At 43.1% G+C, this 16,902-nt stretch overlaps 1 protein-coding gene across 3 annotated transcripts in view; it reads right to left on the reverse strand.

The window, feature by feature from the left end:
- NRF1 (nuclear respiratory factor 1) overlaps nt 1-16,902 on the reverse strand; it is a 42,004-nt gene that overhangs the window by 16,537 nt on the left and 8,565 nt on the right. For all 3 annotated transcript variants that reach the window (XM_072147514.1, XM_072147513.1, XM_072147512.1), the window contains exons 2-5: nt 11,686-11,929; nt 8,133-8,247; nt 6,357-6,483; nt 5,355-5,495 (exon numbers count right to left, since the gene is read on the reverse strand). In XM_072147514.1, the coding sequence (XP_072003615.1) occupies nt 5,355-5,495; nt 6,357-6,483; nt 8,133-8,247; nt 11,686-11,920 (618 nt within the window). In that variant the 5' untranslated portion in view covers nt 11,921-11,929. The remainder of the gene's footprint in view (nt 1-5,354; nt 5,496-6,356; nt 6,484-8,132; nt 8,248-11,685; nt 11,930-16,902) is intronic.

A 16,902-nucleotide genomic window follows, 5' to 3' on the forward strand; every position in this document is an offset into this window, starting at 1 on the left:
TAATATAGTGGAAGGCCTACATGTTCAAAAACATGGACACCAGCAGCTCCCAAAAAAAAAACCAAAAAAAAAACTGAGACTAAAAGACATAACTTATTTCTTTTCAAAAGAGCACCTTACCATAGTTTAATTTCTATACAGCTGAGTTGCAATATCGAAACAATGTTGCTTGATTCAAATAAAAAGTACTTTATATACTCGTGTATAAGCCAAGTTTTTCAGCACAAAAAATGTGCTGAAAAACGTCCCCTCGGCTTATATGAGTCTATTACAAAAAAAATTTACCCACTTTAAAAAAAAATAAACTTGTATACTCACCCTCCGATGTCAGCGCGGCTCACTGATGTCCCCGATGCCAGCGCATTCCGTCTTCTTTCTTCTCCGGGGCTCCTCTGCTTTCTTCTCTCATGGACGCGGCCATGTTTTCTACCTGGCCGCGCATACTATGACATCAGCAGCGGCCGCGTCATAGATGCGCCTGCTAGAAGAAAACATGGCCGCGTCCATGAGAGAAGCAAGAAGACGGGGACAACGGTGAGCCGCGCCGACATCGGAAGGTGAGTATACAAGTTTATTTTTTTTAAGTGCTGTGGGGGCAGGCAGGCTGTACGCTACAAGGGGGGGGGGGGCAGGCTGTACGCTACAGGGGGGGGGGGCGGAGCGGCAGGCTGTACGCTACAGGGGGGGGGGGGCGGAGCGGCAGGCTGTACGCTACAGGGGGGGGGGCGGCAGGCTGTACGCTACAGGGGGGGGGGGGCGGCAGGCTGTACGCTACATGGGGGGGGGCGGCAGGCTGTACACTACAGGGGGGGGGGGGGCGGCAGGCTGTACACTACAGGGGGGGGGGGGCGGCAGGCTGTACACTACAGGGGGGGGGGGCGGCAGGCTGTACACTACAGGGGGGGGGGGCGGCAGGCTGTACACTACAGGGGGGGGGGCGGCAGGCTGTACACTACAGGGGGGGGCAGGCTGGCTGTACACTACAGGGGGGGGGGCAGGCTGGCTGTACACTACAGGGGGGGGGCAGGCTGGCTGTACACTACAGGGGGGGGGCAGGCTGGCTGTACACTACAGGGGGGGGGGCAGGCTGGCTGTACACTACAGGGGGGGGGGCAGGCTGGCTGTACACTACAGGGGGGGGGGGCAGGCTGGCTGTACACTACAGGGGGGGCAGGCTAGCTGTACACTACAGGGGGGGGGGGGCAGGCTAGCTGTACACTACAGGGGGGGGGCAGGCTGGCTGTACACTACAGGGGGGGGGCAGGCTGGCTGTACACTACAGGGGGGGGGCAGGCTGGCTGTACACTACAGGGGGGGGGCAGGCTGGCTGTACACTACAGGGGGGGGGCAGGCTGGCTGTACACTACAGGGGGGGGGGCAGGCTGGCTGTACACTACAGGGGGGGGGCAGGCTGGCTGTACACTACAGGGGGGGGGCAGGCTGGCTGTACACTACAGGGGGGGGGCAGGCTGGCTGTACACTACAGGGGGGGGGCAGGCTGGCTGTACACTACAGGGGGGGGGCAGGCTGGCTGTACACTACAGGGGGGGGGCAGGCTGGCTGTACACTACAGGGGGGGGGCAGGCTGGCTGTACACTACAGGGGGGGGGCAGGCTGGCTGTACACTACAGGGGGGGGGCAGGCTGGCTGTACACTACAGGGGGGGGCAGGCTGGCTGTACACTACAGGGGGGGGGCAGGCTGGCTGTACACTACAGGGGGGGGCAGGCTGGCTGTACACTACAGGGGGGGGGCAGGCTGGCTGTACACTACAGGGGGGTGGGCAGGCTGGCTGTACACTACAGCGGGGGCAGGCTGGCTGTACACTACTGGGGGCTTGCTGGCTATACACTGGGTGGGGGTCTGTGACCAATGCATTTCCCACCCTCTGCTTATACTCGAGTCAATAGTTTTTCCCAGTTTTTGGTGGTAAAATTAGGGGTCTCGGCTTCTACTGGGGTCGGCTTATACTCGAGTATATTCGGTATTACCCATGGTCAGATAAGGTGCTGTATTTGGGGGCACGCTAATCAGATGCCATCCAAGGGGCTTCCAGTTTTTTCACTGACCCATTATTGCGCACATGGGTCAGTCAAAACGGTTCAGAGACTTGCTCTACACATTAAAGGAACAAACACACACTCATTGATCCAATGAAAAGTATCACATATAGTGCAACTGTGTCAAACATGGATGTTTTTCACTGTTGTGGGCATGAGACCATTACAACTTCAACTAAATATACTGGCCTGTATAACAACAATGCATCACATTAGAAATTGTGGTAGTTTAAATTATTCATGAGGATCTTTGATAAACATTAAAAAGTTACTTAACCCCTTAAGGACGCAGCCATTTTGTAGCTTAAGGCTCAGCCCGATTTTTTGGATTCTGACTTGCGTCTCTTTATACGGTTATAACTTTTGAACACTGTTACTTATCAAAGCGATTCTGAGATTGTTTTTTCCCCACATGTTGTACTTCATTTTAGTGGTAAATTTTGGCAGATAAGTTTTGCATTTATTTAAAAAAAAAAAAGAAAATATGATAAATTTTTGGAAAAATTTGCCATTTTCGAAATTCAAAATCATTGCGTTTTCAGGCAGATCGATTTACCACCTAAATAAGTTGCTGAAAAACATTTCCCATTTGTCTACTTTACATTTTCATAATTTCTGAAATGTCTGGATAATTTATTTTGATGTCACGCGGCTTGCAAATAGAATATCGCTTTTCCGGATTTTCAGAATTGACTATTTTGGGGATAAATACAGTTTGGAATGAAATTTTACATATTTAGCATCAAAACCCCCCTATATAACCAACCCATTTTCAAATCTGCACCCCTCAAGCTATCAGAAACAGCTTTTACGAAGATTGTTAACCCCTTGAGATCTTCATAGTAATTGAATCAAAATGGAGGTGAAATTTAGAATGGTCATATTGTTCCCTTATACGTTCATTTAGCCCTAAAATTTACACATTTCCAAAAGATAAAAAGAGAAAACCCACCATACAATTTGTTCTGCAATTTCTCCTGAGTACAAAGACCCCCCACATGTGGCTGTGACTTGTGTTATGGGGGCACAGCGAGGTGCAGAAGGGAAGGAGGGCGCTGCAGCTGCCAGGATTTTAGTTTCCTCATTGGCCCCTTTTGAAGGCTATAAAATTTTCGATTTTCCGTTATTTGGGCCATGTGATGCCATTTTTTTTGCGGGATGAGATGCTTTTTCCAATGTTACCATTTTGGGGTTTGTATCACCTATTGCTGAAAATTTAGGAACGTTTTTTGAGGACAGGAGTAGAAAAGCATCAATTCTGTACTGGATTTTTTACTTCTTTTTTTTTTGGTGTTCACCGTATAGACTAATAATCATGTTATCTTTATTCTATGGGTTGATACGATTACGGGGATACCAGACATGAATATATTTTCTTACGTTTTACTAAATTTGTCAAACAAAACCCTAATGTGGGGAAAAATCTATCATTTATGTATTGCCGTCTTCCAAGTGGCATAACTTTGTTACTTTTTTGGCTACGGAGCTGGTTGATGGCTTGTTTTTTGCGGGACATGTTGTACTTTGCACCAGTATCATGTCGCAGTACATATGGTTTTTTGATCACATTTTATAGCATTTTTTGTGGGATTGAAAAGGTAAAAATCATAATTTTTGGAGGGTTTATAACAGTTTTTTTTTACGGCGTTTATCGTGCGGGTTCAATAATGATTTACTTTTATTCTACGGGTTGTTACGGACGCGGTGATACTATATATGTGGGGTTTGTGTTATGATTTAGACTTTTTTTTGAGTTATATGTCTCTTTATATGTTTTGGGGGTTTGGGGCATTTTTAGTGATTTATGACTTTATTTTTTTATTGAATAACTTTTTTTTTTTACTTTTTCACTTTTATACCATGGGACATGAAGAAGCAATCATCTGATTGCTTCTTCATGATAATATTCTGCAATACTGATGTATTGCAGAGTATTATCAGTGTCAGCCTATACACTTGCATAGGCTGGCACTGTGCCAGTAAGATGACGTCACAGACGCCATCTTACTGGCAATTCTTGCAGGTAACTCTGGGGTCCAGATCGGACCCCAGAGTTACTATAGCAACGATCGGCGCACCCCGAAAACGGTTCGGGGGGCCGATCGTGGGGGAAAGATCCCCCAGATACATGTTAGATGCCGCGGTCGCGCTGACCGCGGCATTTAACGGGTTAAGCACCCGCGATCGGAGACAACTCCGATCGCGGGTGTTACACTGGGGTGCCGGCTATCAGTCACAGCCGGCACCCCGTCTTTCCCGATGCCAGTTCGGCTCAGATCTTGAGCTGAACCGGCATCAGCTCAGCGTCCGATATATCGGACGCTGAGCGCTAAGTCACTGCGCTCAGCGTCCGATATATCGGACGCTGAGCGTTAAGAGGTTAAAGGGGTATTCATTTTGGCAAATAAATTTTATTGTTTGAATAATGGAAAATTATACATTTTTCTACCATACCTTCTGTATTAATTTCTCACGGTTTTCTAGATCTCTGCTTGCTGCCATTCTATAGCAAGCGTACAGAAATCATGGTCACATGTGTACAGCTCGTTAGTTCCACAGTGAGAAATCAGAGCTTGTGGTTGAACTGCGCACCTGTGTGACCATGGTCATATCTGTGTCCATAGGATGACAGCAAGCAGAGATCTGGAAAACCATGAGGAATTGATACTGAAAGTATATTGGAAAATTGTATAACTTTTCATTATACAAAAAATAAATGTATTTGCTGATATGGGAATACCCCTTCAAGCCCAAGGAATGTACTTTACCATAGTCCAGTGATGGCGGACCATTTAGAGACCGAGTGCCCAAACTACAACAAAGACCTGCTTATTTATCGCAAAGTGCCAACACAGAAATTTTATTTGTGATTTATACTTCCTTCTCTGTCACAGTTTTCATTGATACCAGCACCCTGAGGCACCAATAAAGCAGAAAATAGTCCCAGGTACAGCTGTCACTTTAAAATAGCTCTGTGCACAGCAAGTCCTGGGCTGTCTGGGACTGCAGGAAGATACCTGGAGTCATCTCTGGTGATGGCCTGAGTGCCCACAGAAAGGGCTCCGAGTGCCACCTCTGGCACCAGTGCCATAGGTTAGCCATCACTGCCATAGTCTGATTTGAGAGTAATAGGGTAATGCTGCAGTTTCCAAATTTATTTCAAGCTTGACAACTTTTTTGTTTTCCAAAGGGTAGCATGGTAAGATGTGCTGTGCACCATAGGCTCGGACTTCATAATACTGTTGGGGGGGGGGGGGGGAGGGCAGTCCTTGCGCACTGGCAGACTGCTACTCACCTGTGTCATCTTGTCCACAGACACTGGAATGCCATCTATAGTGAGAGGGGGGAGATCAGAGTTGATGTCTTGTTGGACAGGTGCATGCTCTGCCAATGCAGTTTCCAAGTCCTCCAGGATCATACTCTTATACTTGCGTACCTAGGGGAGAAAGTGGGAGGTAAACAGACATGAATGCACCTCTCTGCTTCTCTGTGCCTAGTAACGTGACAGCCCCAGGGCTCAAAGGCAACTCTGACAGCTCAGCTGCCAGCTAAAAATACACCGTCCTCTGTGGCTCTGATGGCTGAACAAGGAGGAAATAATGATGAAACCTTAAGTAATATAATTTAGTAGCGGCAGCAAGAATGACTAAATACCAAAGGAAGATTCAGTTTTTAAAATTCACTGGTACAGAATCTACCAAAAGGAGAATCTGATACAATACAGGCAGTCCCCGGGTTACATACAAGATAGGGACTGTAGGTTTGTTCTTAAGTTGAATTTGTATGTAAGTCGAAACTGTATATTTTATCATTGTAGTTCCCGACAATTTTTTTTTTTTGCCCCAGTGACAATTGGAGTTTCAAATTTTTTTGCTGTAATAGGACCAAGAATTATCAATAAAGCTTCATTGCAGACAATTTTAAGCTGATTATTGCAATCTGGGACTATTTTAAAGCATCCAGAGAGCTTCACCAGAGGTCACAGTGGGCAGAGGGGTCCGTCTGTAACTATGGGTTGTCTGTAAGTCGGGTGTCCTTAAGTAGGGGACCGCCTGTATTCTACATCCCTACTAGTACTGATGAGAAGTGGATTATACAGCTACGAAATCTGTTGATGCCACTGAAACGGTTTGCTTAGAAGACTGCAGTGCTAGCTGTCAACCCACTATGCACATGTAGGGCATGCCCTCCCATGTCACAGCAGTGCAATACATAGAATGCAGGGTCTTCTTAACAACATTTTAAAAACAGGAAAATTGTTACTAAAAAGATAACTTTAATAAACAGCAAAACTTACCACATTCTCCAAAGGTGCTGCTCCAAATACTTTAAAAACAGGGTTGGGTTTAGAAGGGGAAATGCACAGGACAATTGCCTGCTGGCCGACCCTAGTGGTGTACTCATCCAGAGTTGCCCTTAGTTTCCTGGAGACAAAAACAAAAATCCCAAAATTTCAGTTTTAAATTATGTATAGTGAAAATGATGCACATCTGGGAGAAAACTGTTTACATGACTATTGACCAGAGCGTCATATTAAAATAATGAGTAATCCCCCACCCTTACGGCCAACCTGTTGGAACACTTCATTTGCTGCCTGGGTCCTCATTGTTCTTTGATCTTGGTGGTCTTCGTATGGAAAAATTCCCATCTAGCTAATCCATGGAAGTAACATTTACCTGCCACAACCACCAACTGGCAAAGCAGATGGGAGTCTGCCACATATGGGCGCCACCATTCATTGGAGGGTCCCAATTGGTTACCATGACAACTGGGAGGCTGTTCAAGGAAAACCTACCCCTGAATAAAAGTAAAAAAAAAAACAAACAAACAAACAAACAAACTATCTTGACATGCTGGGATCACCTTAAAAAAAAAAAAGTCTTCTAAAAGCAGGCAGGAGTGCCAGATATTGCATCCCTGGGCTCTGGCCTGCCTTTATGAGTCCAAAAGTGATTCCAGTGTGTCAAGATTAAAGCGCTGGGATCAAGATGAAGAAGAGGAGGACAGGTCAGCATCTATAGTGTTTTTTTTTAAATTTTATTGAGTGGAAGATTTTCTTTTAGGGCCTCCATAGCGGTCATTCAGCATCTTGTATTACAGTCTGCCAGAGGCAGACAATATACTCCAATACAGTTGTATTTCTGTAAATTGCATGAGTGATCAGACCACCTAGGACTTAAAAATCTGTCATTTCAGGCCCTTTTCCTAGAACTAATTTAAAAATAAACAAGTAAAATCATTAACATATTAGGTATCTCACATCCAAAAAAGTCCAATTAAAAGTGTAAGTCTAAGTGCAAGATGAAGTAAGTGATAGTGTAAAATTATTTAAAAACTAGAATGAGATTGCTCCCAACGTACATGGGGAGGGGGGCCTCAGAATTCGAGCCATCTCCATATTCGCCATGGGGGGGGGGGGGTGTTTCTGTGCCTGCAGTTAGCTTTTTGAAAGTGCAACCCAGATACTGCAGTGAAAAAAGTAGTTTGGGATTGCAGCTGGGGACCTAGTAAAGCGCACCTATTACATCTTGCCATACTGTATTAGGATGATGATGTAGGTTGTGTAGTGATCCAGCAATTGCAAGTAAAACGTAAATTTGCTAAATGAATTGTTTCTTCCTGAAAGTTGAATGAGAAATCACCTAACAAAATTGTAAATACTCTAGAATTGGCTCAAAAAATTATGCAAAAAAAACTGACAAAATAACTTGAATGTGTACTAGCCATTAGGCCTCACACAGACAATTGTAAAATAAGTACCTGTGCTAGATGTTTATTTTCAGTGCTACCACACCTTGCCATTTACTTTTATGGGAAGTATTTGGCCAGTCTTTTTCTATTGCTATCTGCACTCAATGACAGTCTGGCAGCAAACAATGGACAAGACCATAGTTCAGTGAGGAACAGCACATGAGGTAGATATGCTTAGTTAGCAAGTTTGTATGGCTCTCTACATGCTTAAAAATGTGTACAATACCTGAGGATTCTGGTGCACATTCGAAGGCAATAAAATTTTATGTAACAAAAATAAAAAGTGCAAATACAGGATAAAAGAGAGATTAAGTGAACTCACCTCAATAGCCGAGTCTGCTGTCTCTTGCGTATAGAAGGGTTAGATTCAAAAATGTGCGGTTTCTTACGTTTCTTTCCAGTGGCCACCGCTGCTGCAGCTGCCATTCCAACAGGACCTGTACATAAAAAACAATACATTAAATTTAATAGAAGAAAAAAGCATTGCGATCAACATACTTACAATGTGGGCACACAAAAGGTACATAAGCCTGAAAAACAGTTTTTTGAAGTCTACAGAGGTTTTGAAAAAAATAAATAAAATAAAAACTTTATAGTAATAGTGAATGAAGGCTTCACTATGTGAATAGTAATAGTAGGAAATATTTAATGTAAAGAAAAAGAACGCAATATGAACACTCATTGCAGGTGGTAAAAATCCACTATTGGTTTAGAGTCAATGTTCAGTCTCAGATACAAGACGTTACATGAAGCAATGGCACCCCCTGCTGGGATATTTGTTGAAGACTGACCGGCACTTTGGCTGGTGATCATCATCACAACAGCGCAATAGTTATTATTGTATAGTAGTCATTTTTTATTTTTGGCAGAGGTTAAGGATTTGCTCACTATGGTGTATTACAAAGTATTTAAAAGGAAAGTTGAATTGATTGCAGAACCCCTCCCACCCCCCCACATACATCTCTTGAGACCTTTATTACTGTTCCTCTCATCCTAAAAAAAACTCCTTCCTATGGGAAAAGGGTAAACAGAATGGCATTCAGCACAACAGCAGTTTACAGCTTGAAAATTCGGGGAGGCATCTGTCTTTTCAAAGCCATTTTAAGAACTACCAATTTTCTCTATCAATGGGGAATCATATTACAGAGGAGGAATTTACTGAAATGCCCCTAGGACTTCTCCAGAAAGTATTTGCCAGGCCTTAATTGGCCATTTATCATTCAGCCAGAGCATTATGCATCGCAGACAGATGTTAGTTTAATGCATTTTTGTCATACAACATATTTTATACATTGTTCTTCTTCAAATTAGATTAATCTATTCCTAAACGTATCACTTATTTGCAGGATAGGTCCAGTAATATTCTGTAATGCACATTCTTAAGGGCGGTAGCAACAGGATCCCATCCTCACCGGGTGACACAGTGGTCAGAACTATAACACCCATCCTGTGTATAAGTGTCAAGTTCAAACTTTGCACAACCTAGAACTCCAATTGTTAGGTTATTCCTCCATGGCACATTTATTGTATATGCTAATACAACATTTAACATTTTGCCAAAACTCTGACAGTGCAAGAGTGGCAAGACATGGCGTAGCACACCTTTAAAATTTTAATCAACGCCAATTTAGTGAAGGCGAATTTCAAAGTTATATCAGTGATAGATAGTGCCTCCCCGCCTGGCAAGAATTTTTGCCACAGTGCCGTCACAATGCTTCAGAGCTCGCGATATGGAGGGCAACCACACACATATATGGTGTTATTGCCCTAAGGTAAAACATTTTTTGGAGATGTACATTTAATATTTTGTATTCTATACAACCTAAAATTAACCTAAAACTGTCCCTGGTTCAGGCGCTACTGAATGGAACTATACCTGGTCTAAAGTCCGCACAGTATAGATTTACTCCCTTTTTATTCTTGAACCAAAGATTGGAATAGCTATGTCTTGGGGGGTGGGGGATGGGGGAGAAACACTATCCCAACTGGTGAAATGCAAGTTACATTGGATCATGATTATTGATAAACTGCATAGCATGCTACATGATAAGGAAGCCTTTTTTTACTTAAAGGGCACTTACCAACCCGATTCTACCTATAAAAGGTAGAAGGGGTGGTAGGTGGATGAATGGGATGTGAGGATAGCCCTTTTTGGGCTAATCCTCACGCCCCAGGTATCTTTTAGAAAAGTTTATTGCAGACATATGCAAATTTACTTATGCGTATTCTGGGGCGTGGAGTAGCCAGACATGAGGCTACTAGTCGCGGCTACACCACGCCCCAGTAGCCACGTTACTCCGCCTACCATTTAATCTTCGGCGCACAGCTCCTCGTAGCTGCACGCCCCCGTCCGAGTCCCCCGGCATCTGCGGCCTTCTGCGCATGCACAGTAGCTCCGGCCCCGGCATGCGCAGAACGCAGGGGACTAGGATGAGGGCGCGCAGATAAATAAATTTGCATATGCCTGCAATAAACTTTTCTAAAAGATAGCCGGGACGTGAGGATTAGCCCAAAAAGGGCTATCCTTACGTCCCATTCATAGGTAGAATCGGGGTGGTAGGTTCCCTTTAAAGGGGTATTCCCATTACAGCAAATTAATGTCATTCTTTTTATGATAAAAAGTTATACAGTTTTCCAATATACTTTCTGTATCAATTCCTTACAGTTTTCTAGATCTCTGCTTGCTGTCATTCTATGGAAAGCTTCTATGTTTACTGCTACTGGACAGGAATCATGGTGCATGGCTCGTTACATCACACAGCTCTGATAACTCTGTGATATAACAAGCCGTGCACCCGTGTGACCAGGGTCAGATTTCTGTCCACTGGAAGTGAACAATGATGATTTCTATAGAAGGACAGCAAGCAGAGGTCTAGAAATCTGTGAGGAATTGATACAGAAAGTATACTGGAAAATTGTTTAACTTATCATAAAAACAATTTGCGGAAATGGGAATACCCCTTTAAGTATGGCAGGATTTAGTTACATATTCCACTAAGAATTAATATAGGCAACTTCTCCCTCCTTCACCCAATTCACCCTATTCAGACGAAGTCCCCTGATCCTTTACACATTCTTTCCTCTCCCTTCCCTTAATTTTAGTTAAAAAGTTTAGTTAAAATATGCTCTGGTGCCCCTCTTGCCGTCACAGATGGCCCCACGCTCTGTTATCTTAATTATGACAGGGCCCAGCCTGCCCTCCCTATCCCCATTTCCTAGAGCCGGAGACGGCACCACGCTCTCGGGAGCCGTAGTGAGCGCTGCTTTGCCGGCTCTCGGGGAAGGAGAGGGCGGTCTGGGTAATGACATGCATGCTGGAGGCTTGCATACTTAAGATAATAACAGAGTGCCTGATGGCATGAGGAGCGCCAGAGCATAATTTGCAGGAACTTATCTATTTTGTGCAGAAAACGCTTAGTTACAGACCAAGCCAAGATCAGTCCCTGTATCAGCATAACAAATTCTATCTGAAGGTTTGTTTGGTTTGACCCCCCTTTCCTCAATATGGGATTCACTGAATGGAATGAGAATTTAGTAGCACCCTGCCTTATAGACATGCTCATTCCTGAAGCTGCAGAATTTTATGTGCCGTTTTAACTTATTTTATGTGCTCTCTGAATACAGCAAACAGTCATCACCTTCCAGCATCAGGCCTTCTATTGGAGCACCAACCTGCAGAAGTTACAGAAGGCAAACTCAGCTCAAATTAAAAAAAAAAAAATAATAATAAAAAAAAAAAAAAAAAAAAGTTGTAAACTATAGACCTATTTCTTAGATTTATATTTAAGTCTGCTCCTTCCCCAAAAATAGTTTGGTATATATTTCCTCCAGGGACATCTCAGGGAGAATATATCAAGCTAAAAAGAATCTTGTACCTGCAGCTGCCAGATGTGCGGTTATTTCATCAGCTGCGGTAGAGTTCAGTATGTCAGAGTCATCATAAGAAGTGTCCTCAGGAGATGATGGAGAATCTTCATCGGCGCTCAGCATACTATGGTCTGTATATGTAGCAACATGGACTTGCTGAACTTGCTGAGCCACAGAATGAGCAACTGTATGCGCTTCAATGGTCGTGAGGTTGTCTGTCTGGGTAACTGCGTGATCCTCCATTGTTGCTTACTGTCAAAGCAAATCAAAAGATGACATTAATAGAGACGAACCTAGATTATCTGGTACAAAATATTAATGGTAATGGCGGTTTGTAAACAAAGATGCAATATAGGAGAACAAAATCAGACTTCCAGTTGGGTCATATACAAAGGAATAAGCTGAAGGCCATTCCGACTATGATTAATAAAAGGACGACCTCAAGGGGCACCAGCGTTCTTCTTTACATAGATATCAGAAATATCCCCCATTTAGCAAGTGAAAATAATAATAGTAGTCATATTTTGCCAGAGATGAAGTTTAGAGGAGGCAGGGGGAGTGTCACTTTATATGCCCCGAACTTCACTATAGTATCTAGACATGCTTTTGGCATCATATTAAATGGAACCTTTTACCACCAGACACCCACGTCTCCAGACAATAAAAAGCATATTCCCAAATAGTTTTTATAAAACTTTGACATTTGTAAGAAAAACAAAAAACTTCCCTACCAGCTTGTGTCCTGGGCCCCTGGGCGTGTTCAGCACCGAGCAGATTACCCTAACCCTCCCTCCCAAATACGCTCATCGTTTTTTTTTTTTGCAAAGTGAGTGTTTTTGGGAGCAGGGGTGGGTCTATACTGAACATGCCTCGGAGACCCTGGAAACAAGCTGAAACAAGATTATCAGCTTTCAGACTGCATCATAGGACCACAAGCCTGATGTGATCTGAAAGATGAGTCTTATCTTTAATATGCGACCACAAGCATGTTTCTAGGTACTACAGAACTGACAATAGGGGCCTCAGACATGATGCCCATCTGAAGCCTCTGAATGTAGCTCATCTCAAGCAAATAAAAAACACTCCTCAGCACATTTTCACAGAACTTTGGAAGAGATTTTTTATTCATTCAAATGAAAGCAGAAACTTGGCCACAACTGTAAATATATGCATGGGCACATGTTAATATGCTTTACTCACAGTGGACATTTTCCTTTTACAAAAATGTTATATTTAATATTTTTGAGGTGCCATAATGTATTTAGAGAGACCTTTTGGTATAAGAGAAGCAGGAAAAAAAAACAAGTTGAAATTACATCTCAAAATAAAATTTTATTAAGAGGGATATGGGCATACGAGTTATGATGACTTACAGGTTCTACATGTGTTGGAAAGTGAAAATTTAAAAATGCTTTACACATACACTGCTTTTAATGTCATGTCCAGCTCAAGCTGCTGTTAAAAGTCAGGTCTCAATTGCAGTCCGCACCCCGCTAACAGAGACCATGAGTGCTTCCATACCCAGTAGCAGCGTTCAATGGTGGAGGAGGCCAGATAGCGGTGACTGCAGCTGAGAAGTTCTGCTCCGGATCCTCCCTCTCCTGCCGCTCCACTCTGTATCCTGACTCCTGATACTAGTTGTATGTGTTGGTGGAAGGACCCAAAGCAGAGTGACGTAGGGGAGCAGGAGAGGACCCAGGAGTCAGCAATACTGTACTTCTCCCAGGTCCTCTACGTTGCCTGGGGCAGCTCTGCTTCAGGTCCTGATGCCGATGCACACAACCAGCGTGGGATACAGAGCAGAGCGGCACATGGAGTAGAGAAGAAGCTGCAGTGTGATGCTGCTCCACTTGTTGTCCCGATTACCCAGAGCACAGCAGCCTGAAGGGCAGGAGAGGACCCAGGCGTGGTAAGTGCTTGTCAGCTCTGTTTACACAGAGAAAAGCAGCACATGGTGGAGAGAAGCTGCTCTCCAGTGGCATTTTGTGCTGTACTGTGGTTGCTGGTGCATCTAGTGTCCTGGTTATTGGTTTGACCCCTTAAAGTCAAGTACGACTTTAGTGGCCTTTAGACCAATGAAATGTTGTTAACCCATGGCCTAAATTCTTAGATCAGGAATAGAACAGAAATTTAAAGGAAATTTTATAATTCTTTATTATAGATTTGTAGTGTCGGAGTTGGTTCATTTTATCAAAACTCAGACTCCACAGTCCTGTTGTGTTTATCAGCTTTATGAGGGGCCATTGTGCCGAGGTTAGGATGAACTTGCGTTTCTCGGCAGTGGACGCACCAGGGGTGTCCTTTATTACCCTTTATAATTTATCCTAACCATCTAACTCCACTGATATTTGTGGCCTGAGTAAGGGTGTGATCTCTGAAAAGGTGTCTTTGTATATTGATAAGACCAGGGTTTACCTGACAGATGGCGGCCCCTCCCACACTTCCCTTCTGGAATTAGTTGAACATTTCGGGTCATCATCTGGGTTAACTGGGATACAATTAAACTGCAGGGTAAAAGGTACTGTTTTATTCCTCAACCTTCCCAATTATGGCGGTCTCACAATTTAAATATCTGGGTTTCCCAGAATCTCCTAGATTACTACCCTCTTAATGTAGCTCCCCTGCTAATTTGAGTAAAGCACAGCAGGAGGTCTACCAACATCTTGCAGCACCCCATTCTGCTACTTAAATATTTGTTTAAGTAATTAGTTTGGCTCCTACACTGCATTTATTGGCAGGGGGTATACCTTAATTTAGCCTCCAGCTCCTTCAGGCTCCCAAACACTGGGGTGGTTTGCCGGTTCCCCATATGTATTTCTATTTATAGCCTCCCAACTGGTGGATGATCGGATATAGATGTGGTTATCACAGTGGTGGCATTAACTGGTGCACTGGTTAGTTTTTATGAAGGATTGACAAACCTCTTATACGGAAATAGATTTCTTTCCTTTAGGTACATTGGCTATGGTCTGAATTTTTGCACAATCCCAGCTTATAAAGGGTGAGGCGTTATCTGCATCTCTCAGGACTCCTTGTGGGTCAATCCACAGTTTTCTCACCTCCATTCCCTGCCTGCGATACAAACGCGGAGTAACGTGCATATTAAAAGGAAAGCTATCATGAGGAATCTACCATTAGAAGGAAATATAAAGTGGTAGATTCCTCTTGCCTGCCTCCGCCCTAATCTGTAATTTAATAATCCTGGAATCTAACCTGTTAAATAAGTTATTTTATTAACTGCAGAGGCTACTGGGAGTGTAATAACCTTAGTTTACAGAGCCCGGCCTGGGTAGTACACGCCCCAGTAGCCTCTGCATCTAATTTACATATTACGAAAAGGTTTTTAACAAGTTAGGTTAGGGTCCAGGATTTTTAGATAACAGATTAGAGCAGAGGCAAGCAGGAGGCATCTACTATCAGATCTTCTCTGATGATAGATTGCTCATGGTAGGTTTTCTTTAAGTTTTCTACTCACATCTTTTCAGAGCTGGAAAGAATCCTTTCAGGCGTTGTGCGAGGGGTCTGGAGTTCCTGGAAAAGCTTTGTTTCACTATTTTCAAGGTTAAGGTTCAGTTCCAAACTGGAAGCTCTGTTGGGTGCTGTGGGTTCTTGACGATTTGATGAAGCATTTACTAGCTGGTGTGGGGATATCCCTGACCTATCCTATTCTGGCTGGAAGGAGGTACAATCATCCTTCTTTGATACAGCTGTCAGTGCCGAGAACTTCATTATACAATCTAAATTTTTACACCAAGTTTATTTTACACCTGCCAGGTTCCATAATAAGGGGGCCATCCCAGATACTTGCTACAGATGTCAAGTTTCAACAAAAACATACTTCCCCTGGATTTGGGCACTTGCCTTTTAAGTCTGAGGAAGTAGAATTTTTGCATAAACACTGAATTCACAGGACTCTTGATTCCACATGTGTGTTTACTTGGCATTAAGAATGACACAATTCAGGTTATTATGATAAAACTTTTCCGATTTGTATTGTTTTGTGCATTTGAAGTAATCATTAGGTCTTGGAAGGATACTAGTCGTACAGCATTGAGTCACTGGCTTATGATGAGTAATAACTGTGTCCCAAAATACTAGATCCTCTACTAATAGAAAGTGTCCCTATAAGATATGTTCACGTTGGATGGGAACAAACTCTTTGTAGCTGCTTCCAGTTTTCCTCGGCATGGTTGTGTAGTGGAGGGCAGAGTGTGTGTGGTTTATGTCTTGTAGGACTCTGGTGGGATTACCATATACCTTAGAAAGCAGCAAGGGAGTGTATGTCATGTATGTTTTGATGCTAAGCCATTACATGATATCCTGTATAATGAACTAATTTTCTGATGGAAATGTCTGCCACATGCCTTTGTTTTTTTAAAATCAGGTCTCATTAATCATTCCGAGTTTCTTATATTTAGGAACATCCAATACGCACGTGGCCCTAATCTTTTGTCTAGAAATACAACAGAGCGGGAACAGCACCTACTTTGATTTTTGTGGTTGTGACAGGCAGCTTGGACAGTGGCCGTGCAAACAACAGCAGAGAGTGCGACCCCATAGTCATACATGTGTATTATTTTTAACTAGCCCTATGTGTCATGAAAAGATACTGCAAAAATTTGTAAGGTATTGCACAAAAAAAGGAAAAAATTATCTATTGGACTTCACTATTTTATCATAACCTATGAGAGTATGGTATCTGCCATAAGCCTCCATTAGGGTATTCAGACCAGTGGTACATTGGTATTTGTAAATGAAAGTCACCTCTATGTTATGTTACACCATCAATTCTTGGCATCAGGTGTTGGAAGCCAAAAACAAAGAATGGTCAAAACAGAGAACAGAAAGTAATCCTACAAATATGGATGGTTATAGGACTTCATTAACATTCATAAAAAAAGATTTTTTTTTTTATTTGACTAAACAATGCCACGTCCCGAAGGATGGTATTTTAATGAGGTATAAACTCTGGAGATGGGCTTTAATTGGAGTAAGCCTGTGTTGTAGCTTTTACACCAGTAGTGCCTGAAGGATAGAAAAGCCATGGTTGCATATGTTGCACGTCTATGTTTTGTATGAGGTGCTCCAAGTACAAAGCAAGAAGTGTGTACACAAGTTTTTTCGTTATAGTAACAATAAGACTTGTAACATACTTGTTTTTATTAAAGGCTATAAGCATTTGTTCTGAAAAACCTTTGTGAACAATTTAAAAACTGTAAATCATA

This window comes from Engystomops pustulosus, chromosome 4, assembly GCF_040894005.1.
Source record: "Engystomops pustulosus chromosome 4, aEngPut4.maternal, whole genome shotgun sequence".
NCBI classification, from domain to species: domain Eukaryota; kingdom Metazoa; phylum Chordata; class Amphibia; order Anura; family Leptodactylidae; genus Engystomops; species Engystomops pustulosus.